General features: G+C 36.6%; 1 protein-coding gene and 1 long non-coding RNA gene across 12 annotated transcripts in view; one reads left to right on the top strand and one right to left on the bottom strand.

The window, feature by feature from the left end:
• Positions 1-2,691, top strand: part of LOC108587243 — a 36,786-nt gene extending 34,095 nt beyond the window's left edge. The window contains exons 4-5 of the long non-coding RNA XR_004185827.1: positions 785-915; positions 2,605-2,691. This is a non-coding gene — a long non-coding RNA (uncharacterized LOC108587243). The remainder of the gene's footprint in view (positions 1-784; positions 916-2,604) is intronic.
• CHD7 (chromodomain helicase DNA binding protein 7) overlaps positions 1-19,470 on the bottom strand; it is a 188,464-nt gene that overhangs the window by 37,741 nt on the left and 131,253 nt on the right. For all 11 annotated transcript variants that reach the window (XM_021942359.2, XM_021942365.2, XM_021942367.2 and 8 more), the window contains 7 exons: positions 13,429-13,543; positions 9,219-9,302; positions 7,493-7,630; positions 7,275-7,396; positions 6,677-6,920; positions 5,424-5,600; positions 767-910 (listed from right to left, as the gene is read on the bottom strand). In XM_021942359.2, the coding sequence (XP_021798051.1) occupies positions 767-910; positions 5,424-5,600; positions 6,677-6,920; positions 7,275-7,396; positions 7,493-7,630; positions 9,219-9,302; positions 13,429-13,543 (1,024 nt within the window). The remainder of the gene's footprint in view (positions 1-766; positions 911-5,423; positions 5,601-6,676; positions 6,921-7,274; positions 7,397-7,492; positions 7,631-9,218; positions 9,303-13,428; positions 13,544-19,470) is intronic.

Below are 19,470 nucleotides of genomic sequence, written 5' to 3'. Positions count from 1 at the left end.
TGGAGTGCAGTGGCGTGATCTTGGCTCACTGCAACCTCTGCCTCCCAGGTTCAAGCTAGTCTCCTGCCTCAGTCTCCACAGTAGCTGGGACTACAGGCGCCCACCACCACGCCCGGCTAATTTTTGTATTTTTTTTTTTTTAGTAGAGACGGGGTTTCACCATATTGGTCAGGCTGGTCTCAAACTCTTGACCTCATGATCCACCTGCCTCAGCCTCCCAAAGTGCTGGGATTACAGGCATGAGCCACCATGCCTGGCCCAAGCACTTTTCATACACAATACTTCATTCATTTCTCACAGAAATACTGTGCAGTGGTTATGCCCTAAGTTTCTAAAGTGAAAATATGTAGGCTTGAAGAAGTAAGCATTGTGGCTGAGTATAGATGCTTCACAAAGAACAGAGACTCAAAACTGCAGTAGGCAAACAACTCTATCACTGTCAGTGGCATCTGACATCATCCCCAAAACTACACATACATAGCAAAACTACCAACCTGCACAGCACAACTATCTCTGAAAATTATATCAACAGGTATGTAACCTCTCTATAAATCTCAACAGTCCTTCACAAGAGCAAACAAACAAATAAAGAAGAAAACCTTTACGATGATGACCTAGAAAGTCCAAGGAAAGGGTATCTAAGGTTCTGTGTACTAGGTGGGAAAAACTGTAATATAATCACACTTTAAAATAACTTAATATTTTGCTGTTTCATGGGCTAATCTTCAATTTTATGAGTGAAATACAAAGTAGAGGTGATAAATACCTGCTCTTCTGTTTTTAGATCACCAAATTCTTGCATAAATGTGGTTTCTGAAGGGAAGCGACTTGGTTCCAAGAAATGAAGCAAGCTGAAGAGTTCTTCCACAGTGTTCTGGAGTGGGGTTCCCGTCAGCAGCACTTTGTGTTCCTGAGGTAACGCAAGGAAAACCACTAATCAAATTGTAACAAAAACACTTTCTTAAAACCAGAGCCTCTCACTAGATATCCACTGTTCTACTCCTACTCATCTATCCTATGAAAAGTATAGGAATCAGGCATGAAAACAGAGATATTAGAACACGATTTCTGTGTCAGGTAAACAGATCTGGGGACAGTCCTCTCCAGAACTCTACAGGGTCCTTAAATGTGTCTTGCCATTTTGTTTCTTCCTGGAGTTATAGGTCAGTATTTTAGTGCCATGGCTTTTTAAGTCCCCAAGTCTCAATGCTTTTATCCCCACCAGTTAAGTTTTTTTCCTAGAATCCCTAGATTCAGATGAAACATGCATGCTTCTTTCTGCTCTCTACATCAACAGTGCTCTCATCTCTCCATCTGCTTCCTGCATGACTCACTTCATAGAGACAAAAGAAGTTCCACATGCAACAGCATATGAAAAACTATTTTGTTCTGCAAAAATTTCCAACTAGCAAAGAGGTCAACTTGGTTGTAAATACCACAATCACTTTTTTTTTAAAATCAGATGCTATTTATAAATTTGTCTCTTTGAACCAAGTTAGGTATTTCTTTAATTAATTCTTCCTGTTTACGAACTCTTTCCCCAGCTTTCCTCATGCAGTTGTACCCTGTCCTCCTATTTCTATATATGCAATACAGAGGAGCTGTTTTACAATGGCCAGTCTTAACAATAGTGAGATATTAATCTTAAGAACCCTATTATTTTCTGCTTTCTCTGGCCATTTGGTACACAGCACAGCTAACAAAACTATTTCAGAAAGTAATTATACCTCCCAGTAGTTGAGAAAGCAATATTCTGACTTAACTCGGAACCTGAGAAGTCTTGGTTGCCAAGCAGAGTATACGCTCAGTAGATACTAGATGAATGACGTAAGAACATGCTAATTTTCTTAATATCTACCATGTCATATCTGTCAATGAAGCTCTTTGAAAGTGAGGTAAAGGAGTTCAATATACTTGTATTCCTCTTCCTCTTCCCTTTGAATAAAGTCTCTGAGGCAGTTTCGTGGACCACCATCATCTTCAGACTCAGTAAATTCAAAAACAGTAGGGATCAATCAATCAATTTTTTTCTAATGTACCACCACACTTGTGGATAGCCTGGGCCACAATCACTGACATACCCAAGTCCTGGATTACTGTATGCAAGAACTTTTTTTTAAGCCCCATCACATATTCAGGAAAGAGTTACTGCAGTAGATGAGCTGTATTGATTATCGTGTCTCCCAGTTTTTTCATATCCTTTATTACTACATTAAATTAAATCTTGACTGCCTAACCAAATATTTTAAAAGTCAAAGCCTTTTTAACTTATTAATTTCAAAATAAACTTATTTGAAAAAAGGAAAGCACTCCTTTCTTAGGCAGCTTCCCTTCAATTATAGTTACACCAAATGATTATACACAAAATCCTTTCATACAGTTACCTACAAATAGTGGAATAAAACGAGGTATCAATTTGAAAGTGGGTAACAATAAAAAAAATACACAATTACTATGCACAGTCTCACAAAACATCATGTAAGAAACTCAGTCGATGGACCTTATCACCTCCACCTATGCCAGCAGATGTGCTTCTGCCTTGACAACATTACTATTCTTTTTAGCTCCGATGAAGTGATGTCCATTTAATTTCATTTTAAGCAGACTCTGTGTGTCAGGTTTCCTGACAATGAAAGAGATACCAGAATCAATGAAGAACTACCATGACCTCCACAGCATCCCCTCCTCGTGGATGGGGGACAACGAGATGGCTGTTTTCCCAGAGCTCCTGTGGAGGACTGTGAAGACGGTGACTGCCCCTCAACGTATCATCTTTACAAACATTTCCTTGGTGCCTGCAGAGCTGAAGACACTCATTGGTCTTCCTTTCTGGGAATGCACTTGGAGATAATCCTCATCAAGCACATTTTCATCGCAAGTAAGTCTAGTGCAGGTAACAGCAGTTCCCTATGGCCTGTGCCGTAGCCGGATATAGTTACTATCCACTATTTTGACTGTGACTTATTGTAGGAAAGAATAAAAAGTAGAAAGTGGCTAAGTTATCAAGATGCTTACTTTTTAAGTAAGGATTTAAAGACCAGACAATGAGCTGTTCGGAATTGGACAAATACAATTATATTCTGAACAACAATGTGTTCCATCTTGAAAACATTTCTTCTCAAATAAATACTCCCGATCATTAGAAAAATAAATATTTTGTTCATGTGCTAATCAGAGCTTCCCAGTTGGTGAGCCAAGGATGAGTACAGGTTATAAGTCCTTGGGGAAGGTCAGGACACCCAGGACTGGTGGTGTCCTGTGGCAGTAGGCAGCCTTCTGTTTTTACCCAAGTGTGGCATTCATTTTCTGTATGTGCCATCATGTGAAAAAGCTTAAGAACACTGCAATATGTAATAGGAAAATTATTTGGATAACAGATTCTAATCCATTAATCAAATGTTAGTATAAATAATAGAAAACTCTTTGAACTAGCCCAAAGATTGTGGGAGGCTGTGGGAGGGATAGCATTAGGAGAAATACCTAATGTAAATGACAAGTTGATGGTTGCAGCAAACCAACATGGCACATGTACACCTATGTAACAAACGGGCACATTCTGCACATGCACCCTAGAACTTAAATTAAAAAAAAAATAGCCCAGTGACAATCAGATTGTTTGATGTTGACAGAGTTAAATTAATGTGTACTCACCAATGAAAGAATGTTTTACAGTAAGAATCTACTATCTGGGAACACATGAACTAATAATAGAACACAACTCAGATAAGCTCAGTCAGATAACTGTTTAAGCCTTCAGGAAATGGTCACATAACTGTCTCTTAGTAGAAAACTATGAAGGTGGATCCCTACTGAGAAGATATATTTAGATTATATCATAAGCATTAGTGTTTACCTGCAAATACAAGTTTACTTCATTTTAATGCTTAAGTATCACCTGGAGTGAACAAATGCAAACACAGAGTTTCTCTTTTCCATATGCTTACCAAGGTCCCTGAGACTATTCACTGTTTCTAAGCACTCTCACTTGTTTTGTGGATTGGCCACCAAATAATAGTCAACTGCTTTGAGACAGATCTTAGGATAGCTTTAATAATAATTCATTAGGAAGAAAAATGGGAAATCCCATCCTAAATAGGATAATTCAGTCAGACTTTTTCCTTTAAGCAAAACTAGATTTTGTTTGTTTTAAACTAAAAGCAAAGCTGGCAAATCTAATCTCTTTAAGAATAAAATAAGCTGCTTCAGAGAATCAGCTGCAACAAAAAGCTTTTAGGTGTTTTTTGGTAATAACAGTCTTCAGCTAAAAATATATGGCCATGAATACATAGAACACTCCTTCTCATCTCAAACTCTCAGTTAACAAAAGATCAAATTAGCATTAAAAATATTTTAGCATTAAAAATATTTTAAAAACCTTTCTGTACTTCCATGAAACTTATCAAATCATCCAAGGCATGCTAAACGACAGTAGCTTTGCTTTCAAAATGTACATTAAAAATAAAATATAAGTGATCATAACCACGATATAAACTGTGGAGCGAAAAGAAGCCTGAGGATGACAGGTCATGTTGAAATTCCCACTAGGAAATCATACACACAGCAATATTAGACAGAAAATAAATCAAATCCTTCTACTCTTATGATATGCTATTCCATGATGCTCCTACTGAAAAAAAATCTAGAAAATCTACTCAGGAAGACCTGATCATCTCTTGGGAAGCTGGAAAAGTATGGGACAAGCATGGTGTAAAACTCCAGATTAAATCTGAGGCATTGTAATGCCCCAAACTTCTAAGCATCTGTGCGAACTAAAGCAACCCCAGATATCCTACTCAACTCATTGAGAACTTGCATCTACAAGTCCTGCTGGCCACAGTATGACAAAACCTATGAGCCATGGAAAATAACTGGACTATCATCACTGAAGTAAAGCTTGGCCCAACACTTAATGAAATGGCAGTACAAGTTAAGTATCCCTTATCCAAAATTCTTGGGACCAAAGTGTTTCAGGTTTCAGATATTTTTAGATTTTGGAATATCTGCATTTATACTTACGGGCTGAACATCCCAAATGAGAAAATCCAAAATCCGAAATGCTCCAATGAGCATTTCCTTTGAGCATTATGTGGGTACTCAAAAAGTTTTGGATTCTGGGATTTTTGTATTTGGTATGATCAACCTGTATTTATGAACAAAGGGTAAAACAAAAACTTGAAACTCACTTTAGTGAAGATATCATGATTACACTCTGCTATAAGACAACTGTTTAATAGACACTAGCCAACAATGTAAGAATCCAAAAGGCAACAACTTTTGAATAACTGAAAGTTCCAGAGAATATACCACAATATTTGACAAGCTTTTCAAATACTGTTTACAGGCATCAAATTCAGAGCAGTGGGACTATCAAGTCAGCAACAATTCTATTCAGGTTCAGTGCAGTCACCAATATGATCACTGACCAAGTCCATCATCTTGAGTCCCTCCAACAGCTTGCAGTTCCTGTTCTTCAGCCTGTGGGCTTCATCAATGACTACACAGCGCCATGGAATATTCCGCAGCTCAGGACAATCAGTCAAAATCATCTCAAATGTAGTGATGATGGCATGAAACTTATAGGACCCCTTTATCACTCGACCCTATAAGAACAACTCTGAATTATTATTAAGCATTAATGACTACATAAATAACTTTAAGGATGAATAAATAGCATAAACATATATATTTATCCCTTTGGAGATCTCTTTATTTTAGGTGACATACATCTGTTTTCAAGTTATTTTGGCAGTTTTAAACTATATGGTAAAACAGAATTGTAAAACAAATGACAAAACTGTCAGTAAATTTTGGATCTAATCTCCTAATAAAGCATGTGCATCACTTACCACTAAGTATACCCATTCTAGTCACACATTCACATATGACAAAATTTATAATAATTTCCCAAATCTAAAGATACAGACTTCAATATTTTTTCTCCTTTAGTTATTTAATTGTAGGTCAGATTTTATACTTAGAATACACACACACATCTATCTCTCTCTCTATATATAAATATATATATATATAGCAAAACATATATATATAGCAAAAGTCCTATTTGCAATTACAGGACTTCCATTTACTACCCATAACATAAAACTATTTTAGCATATATTATTCTTCCTTATCATGTCATTTATAACGCTTCACTGTTGATACACGCTAATGGCATAAAGGTAACTAGAATAAGAAAAAATTAAAGCAATTGCTACTAACAGCCAAAGCATAAATTCCTCCCTTGGGATATATTTCATTCAATGTGTCATATATTTCAAGGACTTTTTACATCTTACTGTTTTTCACTTCTAGCAATAGCATAATAAAATATTCTTTCTATTCACATTTAATATTACCATTTTTTGTTTAGTTTTCTCTTAGGCTTGCGAAATAAAACTAACATATCAAAGCATTAAACAGATTTCAGTGATCATTCAAGGCAAAAAATTTCATTCCTTCTAATCTAATAATCAGAAAAACCAAAGCTATAAAAATAAAGAGCTGTTTTTTTTATCTATAGACACAGATAATACAAATGTAAATTGAGTCAGATATCTAAAGCAAATTTCTCAATTTGGCAAAATTTAGGCCTTCCCAAGTCACCAAGACTTTGTTTTCTTTTAACACCTTAAAATGCACAGAATAAGCACACAGAATACAACCTGTGACAGTTTACCTGGGGATCTTTGAAGTACATTTCATACAACTGAATGGTCCGACGACTAGCTTGACTCCCATGATACACAACCACGTTCAACTCTGTCCAGGTTCGGAATTCCCTTTCCCAGTTGGGGATTGTGGACAATGGGGCAATTACTAAAAAAGGGCCATGGATTCCTTTCAAATATATCTCATAGAGAAATGTAATGGACTGGATAGTTTTTCCCAAACCCATTTCATCTGCTAAAATGCAGTTTCGCCTTTTGGAGGAAAATAAAGTACAAAAGTTTAATGAGTATGGATATGAGACACTGCTGTCATTTCACAAAATATATACCATTGTACTCACAAATGCATACTCAAAGGCTTTAGATGTTCTCTTAGATTCAACAAAATATATTTTCAAACAAAATTCTCAAAGAATAAAAATTATTTTATATACTTATATCAATCTGTTTAATATCTGTTAAATAAACGTTACATATATTTTCAATGCTTTTTTAAAAAGTTCTTATTAGAGTTAAAACATTAAAGTTCTTTTTTATTATTTCCAACAACTAAAGGAAAGGAACTACAGATATATTTAAAAGTGAAGAAAAACTTGTTTTACATACATGTTGTACCAATTGAAAAGTAGCCAGTTTACTCCCTCCAACTGGTATTCCCTGAGTTTGTTATTGTTTTTATACTCCCTGGAACTCTCCGATTTCTTCCAATCATCAGCAGGAGGTCGCTCCTGTTTCAAATATAGTAAATCCCATTAGTGGTTTCCCAAAGACCACACCACTATGCTATTTTCAAATTAAATTCTCTACCATCAGCCAATTCTTACCACACGCTCTGTTTCCGGCTCCCTGGACATTAGTTTCTCAAACTCCTCGATCTTTGCTTGATCTATGTCCTGCCTCCGCTCCCATGTGCTGTCTTCATAAGGAAGTGAACACCACTTCACCAGATAGTGAGTCACAGGCTGGACCAGATTTAAATAAATCAGAATTGGATTAATTTGACCACATACATACACACACACATATATATGTGTGTATATGTATATATGTGTGTATATATGTGTATATATACACACACGTTTATACCTATACATATATACATATACATGTATACTTACATATACATTAAGGAAAAGCATGCTCTACTTCATTTATCAATAGACATTATCCTGGCATGAGTAAGTCTGAATTGACAAAAATTTAAAAACTATGGCCATAAAACAGCTGTTCCTAGTTAAGAGTCTCAAGTCTAAACTGGAAACAGTATTACTGGGTATTATCAGAACAAATTAGCCTTTTATCAAAATCATTGGTAAGTGATGTTCGAAAGCCAGGAAGTATAAAGAAATAGCTAGTAAACAGTAAAGCTGAATTTGAGATTTTTTTTTATCTGCACAAATCATTCATCAGGAGTTTGATTCAGACTTACATGGTAAATCATCTTAGCATATTTAAATGTTTACATAATTGGCTGGTTTCTTTAAAAATGAGACATACACTTAAATTTATTAGGATCTCCACCTTTTCCTTAAAAAGAGTGATACTGTTTGTATCCAATCACACTAAAATAACGTATTTGAGCTTTAGAAGGGTGGAGTGCAAAATATTTCAGGTAATGCAGATCAACAGGATTTCCTTTGTCTCTCCTCTAGAAAACACTTGGGTTTGTTGACCTTCATTTCAGGACCAAAGTATGCTGACCTGGTCGTAAAGTGAAAAATATTTGCTGTGCAATGTAAATATGCTATGAAACAATTTTTTGAAGTATAACTAAGGAAAACTAGAAAAATAAAGATCATGTTACAGATATGGTCTTGGAAACATCATAGAGTGTCATGACACAGAGTTTGGAAGAAAATGGGAGTTCTTTGCAGACCCTTCCTAGACAAGCAAGATCCAAACACTGTATATATAAAATTCAATTTACATGGAGAAGCCAGGAAAGACAGAACTCATGGTGGGTGGGCACATCATTATCAAGACACAATACTCAGAAGTCACTACATTTGTCTTCATTCTTACTTCCCTATCAAACATCCCTTATAATCTCACAGAGTTTTGCAAAGCAAAATGAGAGTGTTGAGACTGGGATCTTTTAAGAGAAATAACGTCCATTAGCCTCTGTGCACTGCATTAAATGAATTCATCAACTTCACTAATGATGCCCAATTCTAAATAACCTTAAACTCCATTCTGCCACAAGAGACACTCAATTATATAAGGATACTTTGTGCTACATGACAGAATTATACCAAAATGTACTGAATTCTTTATCATATTGTGGAATTGTGCAAAACGTCAATGTGTTTCTTTCATATTGAAAATCAATTTTTTAAAAAGCTCTCAGACTAAACATAAAACATATTTAGCACTATTATTTATTAAGTCATAAAACTAATAATAAATCATTAAATTTCAGTTAAATTTAGGCCAAGTGTGTCATAGTCCAAGGCTCTGACCAAGACCAGGTCTAGGATTCTACCATCTTCTCTATAAACATGTATGGACTGCCTGAATCACCACTTCGTAATACAAATGATCTCCTGTTACCTCTCCCCGGTCATCTGTGCTACGTGCAAAGTCCATTATCCGGTCAACCTCCACATAATCTGGATTAAAAAGCTCATCCTCAATCTACACCAAAGGGGAAAAAAGAGTTAAAGGTTTATTTATTTCCCAAGATGAAATACTATTCCACTTTTCACCAAGCAATAATATTTTGGGTCATAGCAATACAACACTTAAATTTGCCAAATTCTATTATATTAATTGAAATGCTACAATTTAGCAAAATCATTCCCCATGAGGAAATCAGACTTCTCAGACTTTGTTAACTGGGTCTTTTAATTACCGTGTGAAACCTTTTACTGTGAGAGAATGTTTAAGAATATTTTAAATGAAGTGTGAAATTACAATTCACTAATGAGCAATCCAAAAGGCTTATGGCATGCGATGCATTTAGCATTCCTGAAACTACAGTTTGCAATGAAGAATCAGAGTCATGCAAAGTAAGTGTTACTTGGAATCTCATAACTCCTGGAGTTGTCCGATGCCTTATAGCATCATTTACAAAATGTTATTCAAAAGCCAAATACACTGAAACCAGCTAATTTCATATTTTAGCATGATCAGAGTTTATAATGTTTGGTAGTATTTGTCAATCAATATTAGTACCTCATTTAGAATCACAGTCTTATCATTAATCTAAGTTTTCTAATGATTTACACTGAATATAGTGTGTTTAGGTAAAAGTATTAAGGATAAAGAAATAAGGCCTAAATAATTGGCTTATTTAACCAATATATTAAATAATCTTACAAAAGTAAAGTAATATTGCTGCTTGCAAAGGCATCTCATATAAAAGACTAGAATTTGGCTCAAAAAAAAAGTTATAGGCTGGGTGCGGTGGCTCATGCCTGTAATCTCAGGACTTTGGGAGGCCAAGGCGGGCGGATGACGAGGTCAGGAGCTCAAGACCAGTCTGGCCAACGTGGTGAAACCCCGTCTCTACTAAAAATACAAAAAATTAGCTGGGTGTGATGGCAGATGCCTGTAATCCCAGCTACTTGGGAGGCTGAGGCAGGAGAATTGCTTGAACTTGGGAGGCGGAGGTTGCAGTGAGCCGAGATCGCACCACTGCACTCCAGCCCGGGTGACAGAGCGACACTTTGTCTCAAAAAAAAAAAAGAAAAGAAAAAAAAGTTATAGACTAAGCCATACCCAAAAGAAGTTAGGGTCAGACAAGTTTCAGATATTAGAAAACAAAAGACACATTTTATTATGTGTACCTCTCAATTAACTTATCAATAATATAACTGCATTAAAATATTTTGTGGCCGGGCGCGGTGGCTCAAGCCTGTAATCCCAGCACTTTGGGAGGCCGAGACGGGTGGATCACGAGGTCAGGAGATCGAGACCATCCTGGCTAACATGGTGAAACCCCGTCTCTACTAAAAAATAACAAAAAACTAGCCGGGCGATGTGGCGGACGCCTGTAGTCCCAGCTACTCGGGAGGCTGAGGCAGGAGAATGGCGTGAACCCGGGAGGCGGAGCTTGCAGTGAGCTGAGATCCAGCCACTGCACTCCAGCCTGGGCAACAAAGCAAGACTCTGTCTCAAAAAAAAAAAAAAAAAAAAATTTTGCAAAAGGCAAACTAGAAATCACTTAGACACCATTCATATCCCTTGAATTGCAGGTTGAAAAGATAAGCAGTTCAGTCATCATCTGCTCAAGAGCAACAAACTGTCCCTGGCTACTCGGCCCTCTTAAAACACCCACTTGGGAAGCTTTGAACTGTGAATTATGAAACAGAAAGCAGAAACACAAATACATGTCTCAACTACCTCAGGCTTTTATACAGAGGTGATTAGTAAGGAAAAAAAAATCCATTGAAATGTTCAATTAATATAAAGTATTAGTATATTAATAAACTGGCTTTTCAAAAGCTTCTAGACTTAGGTAAACACACATGTTATCCATGTACAGCAGAAACACTTAAACTTTCTCAAAACCACGTTTTGATAGCAAAAATTCCCTCTAAGAAAACTTGTTCTTAAACACGAGCTTTCATAGTCAGTGCTGAATTAAAATCCTTAACTTTTCCTAAACATTTCTACCCTTTAAGTGAGTAATCTGCAGCATCACACATGTGATGAAATTTCCAGTCTAAATGATGTTTTTGAATAGAGATTTTTAGTTGCAGCAGGCTTGTAAGGCAGCCTAAGTAGAAACAAAGAAGTAAAAGCAGCTGAAACTGAAAATCTTAAAGCAGAACAGCCATGGAACACTTGAAGCCATGATCATGTATGGGATGAAACAAATGGGGGCATGTGCATTTTCATGCGTAAAAGAGAGGGAGGAAGGGGATTGCCATCCTTCTCTGCTAACTCCCACTCAGGACAGAAACTAAGATTTCTAGCTGCCAAGTTACCAGGTAAATAATGTACATTCAACTTTGGTATGTACAGCTAGGGCTAGGCACAATTTCCTAAAGACTGTGTGACTACAGGAGACAGAATACAAATAAACTTCATAAACAGGACCAGGATTTAGGGATGGGGGGAAAGCTACCATTGTGCTTCTGCCTGTCTCCCTCTCCCTGGCCCACAGAAAAGGTCAGCAGAACATATGGTGTCTCCTTCTAAAAGGAGGCTAATGATTTCAGCTCATCCAATGTCCCAAAAATTCAACTCTGATTTCTTAAGAAGGGCATGAAAAATAGAACCTCATAGCATTGTTCTCAAAATCAAATATTAAGATTCTTTCTTCAAAAGAATTTTCCTGGCGGGGCACGGTGGCTCAAGCCTGTAATCCCAGCACTTTGGGAGGCCGAGATGGGCGGATCACGAGGTCAGGAGATCGAGACCATCCTGGCTAACACGGTGAAACCCCGTCTCTATTAAGAAATACAAAAAACTAGCCGGGCGAGGTGGCGGGTGCCTGTAGTCCCAGCTACTCGGGAGGCTGAGGCCGGAGAATGGCGTGAACCCGGAAGGCGGAGCTTGCAGTGAGCTGAGATCCGGCCACTGCACTCCAGCCTGGGCGACAGAGCCAGACTCTGTCTCAAAAAAAAGAATTTTCCTCCAAGTTCTTTGAAGAATCTTAATATTCTCCAAGATCTATGAATTGAGTCACATTCGAGTAACCCCATTCCACTCAGTCCAAACCACTGCACTGCCAAAAATGCTGCACACTCAGAGTGCCAGGGGTAGTGATGCAGACATGTGTCCAGTAAAAGAACAACCACATGATCTCCCATCGAACGCAGACTTTACCATAGGCCAGCTGGGATCATGGAAATCAAAACCCAAAAGAACACAGACTTGTTACCTGATAGTATAAGGATTTTATGACATAAAAGTACTAAGTGTTCTTCTGTCCCACTTTCCTTCATCTCCAAAAAGGGGTGGCAGTGCAAAGCAGGTTGTTAAACAGATACTATTTTGCATCAAATTGTATGCTTCTTTACATAAAGTCTACATTCTGTCAACTCTTTTATGAAAAGAGGAACTAATAAATCAGCAAGTCTTATCTTTCAATGTTAGGGTTTTTCTTTTATCTACTTGAGGCTGTTAAGTGAAACCAAATTGACAATCAAAAGTCCAGAGACCCTAGTAAGCAGCTTGTGAAAGCACTTTTAAAAAAATGTAACTGACTATACTGCGGAGGCAGAGGGCAGAACTGGCACTTCTAGTAAATGCAGATGTTCTTCCCTGACGTACTATTGCTGTATTTCCAGACTGATACCTGGGATAAAGGGACACAGGCAAAGATATTATTACCAGTTTCTATGCTACAACACAGCATTTGCGAAAATGAGTTTAGTGAACTCTCTGTGATTAGGCATTGACATGAACAAAATAAATTTGCCACATACTTTCCCCAACACAAGTTAAGCTTTTGTATCTTAGAACTTGTACTTAACATTTACCATAGAGTTCTTAACCTGCTAAATCTCAATAGAACTTCTGTCCACTTAATTTCATCGCCTACTAACTGTACTTTCATTACAAGATTTTTATCATACCATCACCACTATTTCCACATAATATCATAAGGACCCATATCTTCTAGCCTAAGCAACAGGAAGAATGAGAAATTTCCTGTTTACAAATTTGTTAGCAAGAACCAGTTACCAATATGCAAGTAACAGCACCAAATGAGACTAACTATTTTTTCTTAATTCACGGAACTAAAATTTTAAATTTAGAACATTTTAACAAAGTAAATACTTTGGAAAAGTAAGCAGGTATTTCGTACCTCTGAAAGGAACTTGTTCTGGCCCTGCTTTGCCTTAAATCGTTTAATTTTTTGCTGAATTCTCTTATCTTTTTCCAGGTCTTCTACGGATGCCCACTGACAATGAAGATAAGAGCTGAAAGAACAAAATAATATCCTTGAAATATGTAGAATATAATTAATCCGTTATTATGTCTTATTCAAAAAAGTCAACTAAACAGATAATTAAAATAACCTGCTTAATTACTCATTAAGGCTGCTGAGCAACATTTAATATACCCAATAATGTTTAGAATAAGAAGAGAAACTCAATATTAGTGCCTAAAATTTGCCTTCTGTCCTAAGCCTCCAGCTCTCTTACCAGCTACCAATGGAGAGAGACAGTGACAGAGACAGAGAGAGAGAGACAGACAGACACAAGAGACAGAGAGAGAATGGCCTAATAACGATCTATTTCCATAAGTGACTGGGTTACACTTCAACATAAAATTAGCACTACATGGTGGCCTTAATTCTGAATTTATACTTTGAATCTCCTACCATTGAGAAATAGGTTTTTATCAAGTTAAAATAATTCAAATTTAAAACAGCAGTTTCTTTGGAGTTAAGAGGTGTAGGGTACCCTAGAGTCATCCAAGGCCTACCATACTGGTCCCAAAGGGAAACCTAACCTGGTCCTTCTAGAACAATCTAGGAGGCAAGAACCACTGTTTGCTCCTGGAACAGTGGGCCATGCCCCTAACCAGCTCTTTATCAGTTGCTGGTCTCCCAGGCTGTGTTCCTCCAGGCGTTCTGCAATGATATCCCTTGGTCCCCTGTGAATGTTTCACTTGCTATCATCTGTACCTGCACGAGGCAACCCCCACCCCCGGCCTCGCCACCCCCTGCTCTGAGCATGTATGGTGTCTTCCCTCACCTGAACTGGAATACATTTATACTTCCCTTTTCTTCTCCAACACTCACAGGTACACAGTTAATGTTTTATGGCAACTCTGACATTCTTTTGTTTAGTTCTTCAATATTATTTTGTCCCATCACCCTCTCCCTGCCCTTCAAATAGCCTTGACAATCTCTTATTTCTCTTTCTGGTGATGACATTAAAAAGAAATTATATGCTTGAATATATATATCTCTTTCAGAATCAACATACTAGTACTCTTAGAAATTGTGCTTTAGTTCACAGAAGTCAGAAGTTTAAAACAAGTAAAAAAAAAAATTATACAACCATTACAAATTTTTCAAAAATGATTCATGATAAAGGAAATGCTTATGATATTAAGTAACACATAACTGATATCCATGTCTAATACGATTTTCAAAGATAGGACTCATTTAGTCCTTCTATAATTGAGGGAGAATAGGATTTTAAATACATATGAGTTATATAGCTATGAATTGATATAAATGCTATATACACACACAGAAAATATACTAGATAAAATTGTATCAAAATGCTAATACACGTTGACCATCCCAAATGTGAAAATCCAAAATTCAAAATGCTCTAAAACTCGAAACTTTTTGAGCACCAACATGATACTTGAAGGAAATGCTCAATGGAGCATTTTGGATTTCAGATTTGGGATGTTTAACTACTAAAGTATAATGCAAATATTCCAAATTTGAAAAAATCAAAAATTCAAAACACTTCTGATCTCAACCATTCCAGATAAGGGATACTCAACCTGTATTGATTATTTCTGGGTACTAGGACTGCAAGTATTTTATTTTCTGCTTTCAACTTGTAGTTTCCAAATTTCCAATAAATAATATGCAATACTGTCATAATCAGAAACACATATTATATGAGGCAGGCAGATCACCTGAGGCCAGGAGTTCGAGACCAGCCTGACCAATATGGTGAAACCCCAACTCTATTAAAAAATACAAAAATCAGCTAGGCCGTGGTGGCATGTGCCTGTAATCCCAGCGACTCAGGAAGCTGAGGCAGGGAAATTGCTTGAACCCCAGAGGTGGAGGTTGCAGTGAGCTGAGATCATGCCACTGCATTCAAGCCTGGGCGACAGAGGGAGACCCTGTTCCCCCTGCCACACATACACAAAAAGAAACACATATTATAAAAATAATCTGCTCTAGTCTCCAAATTATTTGACAGAAAAAGGCACAAGTGCAGTCAGTCAGTATTCTTGTCTTGGCTGAGGTGCAAAAGCCTTCAAAGCACCATCTGTGTAGCCTTGAACCGGACACAGGCATATATGCAAGTGGCTCCAGCCCTGCTTTATCTGCTATAAACTGGGATGAAACTTTTAGTGGGACTCTGCTTTCTAGACCCTGATGATAACCCACTCTGGAGGCTTAGTCAGGAAGAAGAGGAAGGAAGAATAAAGGGTCAAAAATAGACTGCTTTGTCTTAATAGATTAAGGCAAGAGAAAGTTCTAACTGAACTAGAACTACATTTTTTTTAAAAGTTATGAAGAAGTAAATGTAAGAAAAATATTATGAAGCTAATAAGAAATAATCTGAACTAGGCCCTACAGATAATAAAGTTTATGGTCACTTTGGAAAACAAAATTTCATTTAAAAATAAAATGTAATGACTATGAAACAGGTATACATTTACACCTAATCTTGACAGTTTAAAAAAAAAAAAAAAGCGCATATCCCTTACCCATATCAGTGCAAAGTAGTAAATATTTATATTTATAATACTTATAAATATTTATATTTATAAATAAATATAAGTAAAATATTAACAAACACGACTCCGCATCACATTAAGAAAATAATACGTCATGACCAAGTAGTTATTTCAGGAATGCAAGGTTGGTTCAATATTAGGAAATTCACTAAAAATACACAATATTAATATATCTAAGGAGAAAAATCACACAGTTATTTCTATTGACATGGAAAAAACATTTGATGAAATTTAACACCCATAATGGATTTTTTAAAACTTAGGAAGACAGGAATTGATAGGTATTTTGTTAACACATATTTGAAGATTTTAGTTCTAAAAACAAGATCTTACTAAATGAAGAAACACCACAGTTTTCCACAAAAATCAGAAAGCATGGATACCTACTATCTCCACTATTATTCAATATTGTATTTGAGGTTATTAGCCAATGTCACTGACAAGTCAAAACAATAAGAGACATAATAATTAGAAAATAATAAGTAAAGCTATCTCTGTTTGCAGATTATATGATCAGGTACCTGGAAAACCCTAGAGAATCAATTAGAAAACTAATTCAAATAATAAAATAATACAGCAATGTAGCAGAATATAAAATTAGCATACAGAAGCCAACAAATTGTCTTCATTCACAACAACAATTACCAATAAGGAGATATGTTAGAGAAAACCTCTTTCACAATACCAACAAAGATAAAATACTTAGCAATAAATTTAATTAAAAATGTGTAAAATTTGTATAAGAAAATATTTAAAACTCTTATAAGACACAAAAGTAGAACTGGACCACTGAAAAGACATCATTTTCACACTGTGTAACTCAACATCATACATCATACAGTTGTAAATTTAACACAATGTAAATAAATAAAATGCAAACAGGCATTTATATGGGGCTAAACAATACTAAATTTTATATATAAAAATAAACATGCAAGAATATCCAGGAAAACATTAAAAGAGAAAAGCTACTAGGGAAATAGATCTACCAGATACTAAAACACACTCTAAAGACTCCCTAAGTAAACAGTGAGGTATTGGCTTATAAATAGACAAGCAGTTCAAAGGCATAAAGTATAGATAAATTAAAAAATAAATAAAATAAATAAAACTTTAGGACATAATAAAGTTTGGATCTCAAATCACTTGAGTCAAAAATGGACTCTTTTTTTTTTTCTTTCTTTTTTTTTGAGATGGAGTCTCACACTGTCGCCCAGCTGGAGTGCAGTGGTGCAATCTTGGCTCACTGCAACCTCTGCCTCCCAGGTTCAAGCGACTCTCCTGCCTCAGTCTCCCGAGTAGCTGGGATTACAGGTGCCTGCCACCATGCTCGGCTAATTTTTTGTATTTTTAGTAGAGATGGGTTTCACTATGTTGGCCAGGCTGGTCTCAAGCTCCCGACCTCATGATCAGCCCACCTTGGCCTCCCAAAGTGCTGGGATTACAGGCATGAGCCACTGCGCCTGGCCAAAAATTGACTCTTTAATAATGGTGCTAGAATAACAATTGAAAAAAATTAATTTAGAGCCATGACTTACACAATACACAAGAATAAACACCAAATGGATCAGGCACCTAAATAGATAAAATGAAACCACAAGGAAAGCATGGACAAATTCCTCTGTAATCTGGATATAGGGAAAGGCTTTCTAGCTATGACACAAAAGCTAGAAACAATAAAAGAAAAAACTAATAAATCTGACTGTACAAAAAATTTTAATGGACAATGCAATAAGCACCATAAAGTCAAAAGACAATTGAAACCGAGAACAGATAGCTGCAACCCAGATAAAGAACTAATATCCCTTATATATAAAGAGCTCTTAAAAGTTAAGAGCATGACAGAAAATGAGCAAAAGACACAGACAACTGACAAAGCAAGATGTAAAAAGCGACCATTAAACTTATGAAAAGGTGTTCTTATTCACAGTAAGAGAAAATGCTAATTAAAACCTCAACTGAAATACAATTTCTTACAAAAATTAAAAAGTAAAACAGCACACTATATTAGAAAGATTGTGGGGAAATAGGTATCCGCATACATTTCTGACAGGAACACAAATTCATACAACCTGAAGGAAGGGAATTTGGCAGTATCTCTCAAAAATACACACATGTTTGCCTTTTGTATCTAGCAAACCCCCTTCTGGGAATTCACCTGGAAGCCATGCCTCCAACAACTTGAAAATAGAGAGATATGTATGAGAATATATATTGTAGCATTATCTGTAATTGGAAAACATCAGAAGCCACTTACACACCCACATACACAGGAGGTTGGTTGAATGGTTATGGCACAGTCATGCAATGGAATACTATACAGCTGAAACAAAGAATGAGGAGGACCCCTATGAACTGAGGTAGAGTGATTTCCAGAATGTGATGTGAAAAAAAGCAAAGCACAAAAATATACTAACAGTACACCAATTTCTTTTTTTGTAAGAAAGAGGAGGAAATCATACCTGCATGCTCAGGCCAAATTTTACAGAAAGGATAAACCTGGGATTAGTAAGGAAGCAAGCAGGAATGGGGTGGAAAGGAAGGGAGGACTACACTTCTTTTTTGTATAGTTCTAACTTTTGTAACATATTAATATTTCACAAACTTGAAAAACAATAAAAATCAACAAGCAGGGGCTAAAATGGAATACAAATACAAACCAAAACTAAGGAAACACACTGTGTATCAAATAAATCATGAGGCCCCAACCTTTTTGGCACTAGGGACCAGTTTCATGGAAAACCTAGATCCCTCGCATGCACAGTTCACAATAGGGTTCACGTTCCTATGAGAATCTAATGCTGTGCTGATCTGACAAGAGGCAGAGCTCAGGTGATAATGGTTAGTCGCCTGCCGCTCACCTCCTGCTGTACGGCCAGGTTCCTAACAGGACACTGACCAGTACTGATCCACGACCTGGGGACTGGGCACGCCTGAAATAAGTAACAAACCACACTGGTGGGGTAGGAAAAGAGAATAACCAACCTAAGGAAATTTTGGATAAAGTTTTAGTCCCTATGCCCTCAAACTAAAGACAAAAAACTAAGCAAATATAGGCTTCTTTTTCAGAGAAATACGGACTAGTAATTCTGAAATCACTTCCTATATATGTTAGGACTGACAAAAAAGCAAATATAAAAAATAAAAGAGCCAGGTTTACTCTGGTTGAAGAAGGGAATTACTAATATTAAAGGGGAAAGGAGAGAACAAACTCTGAGCTGCCACCTGGTCAGGAACTCGGAGCCCATCTGTAAGTATCAATATATAGGCATTGTTTTTGCTGTTGTGTTGGAGAGGTAGGTAAATATGTGTGTGTATATGATAAACAGATAAGTGTGTGTGTAACTCGATATATGTATATATACACACAGACATACATACACACACACACACGTGTACACTC

This window comes from Papio anubis, chromosome 8 (assembly GCF_008728515.1).
Source record: "Papio anubis isolate 15944 chromosome 8, Panubis1.0, whole genome shotgun sequence".
Taxonomy (NCBI): Eukaryota; Metazoa; Chordata; class Mammalia; order Primates; family Cercopithecidae; genus Papio; species Papio anubis.
This window is presented reverse-complemented; position numbering and strand designations above follow the sequence as displayed.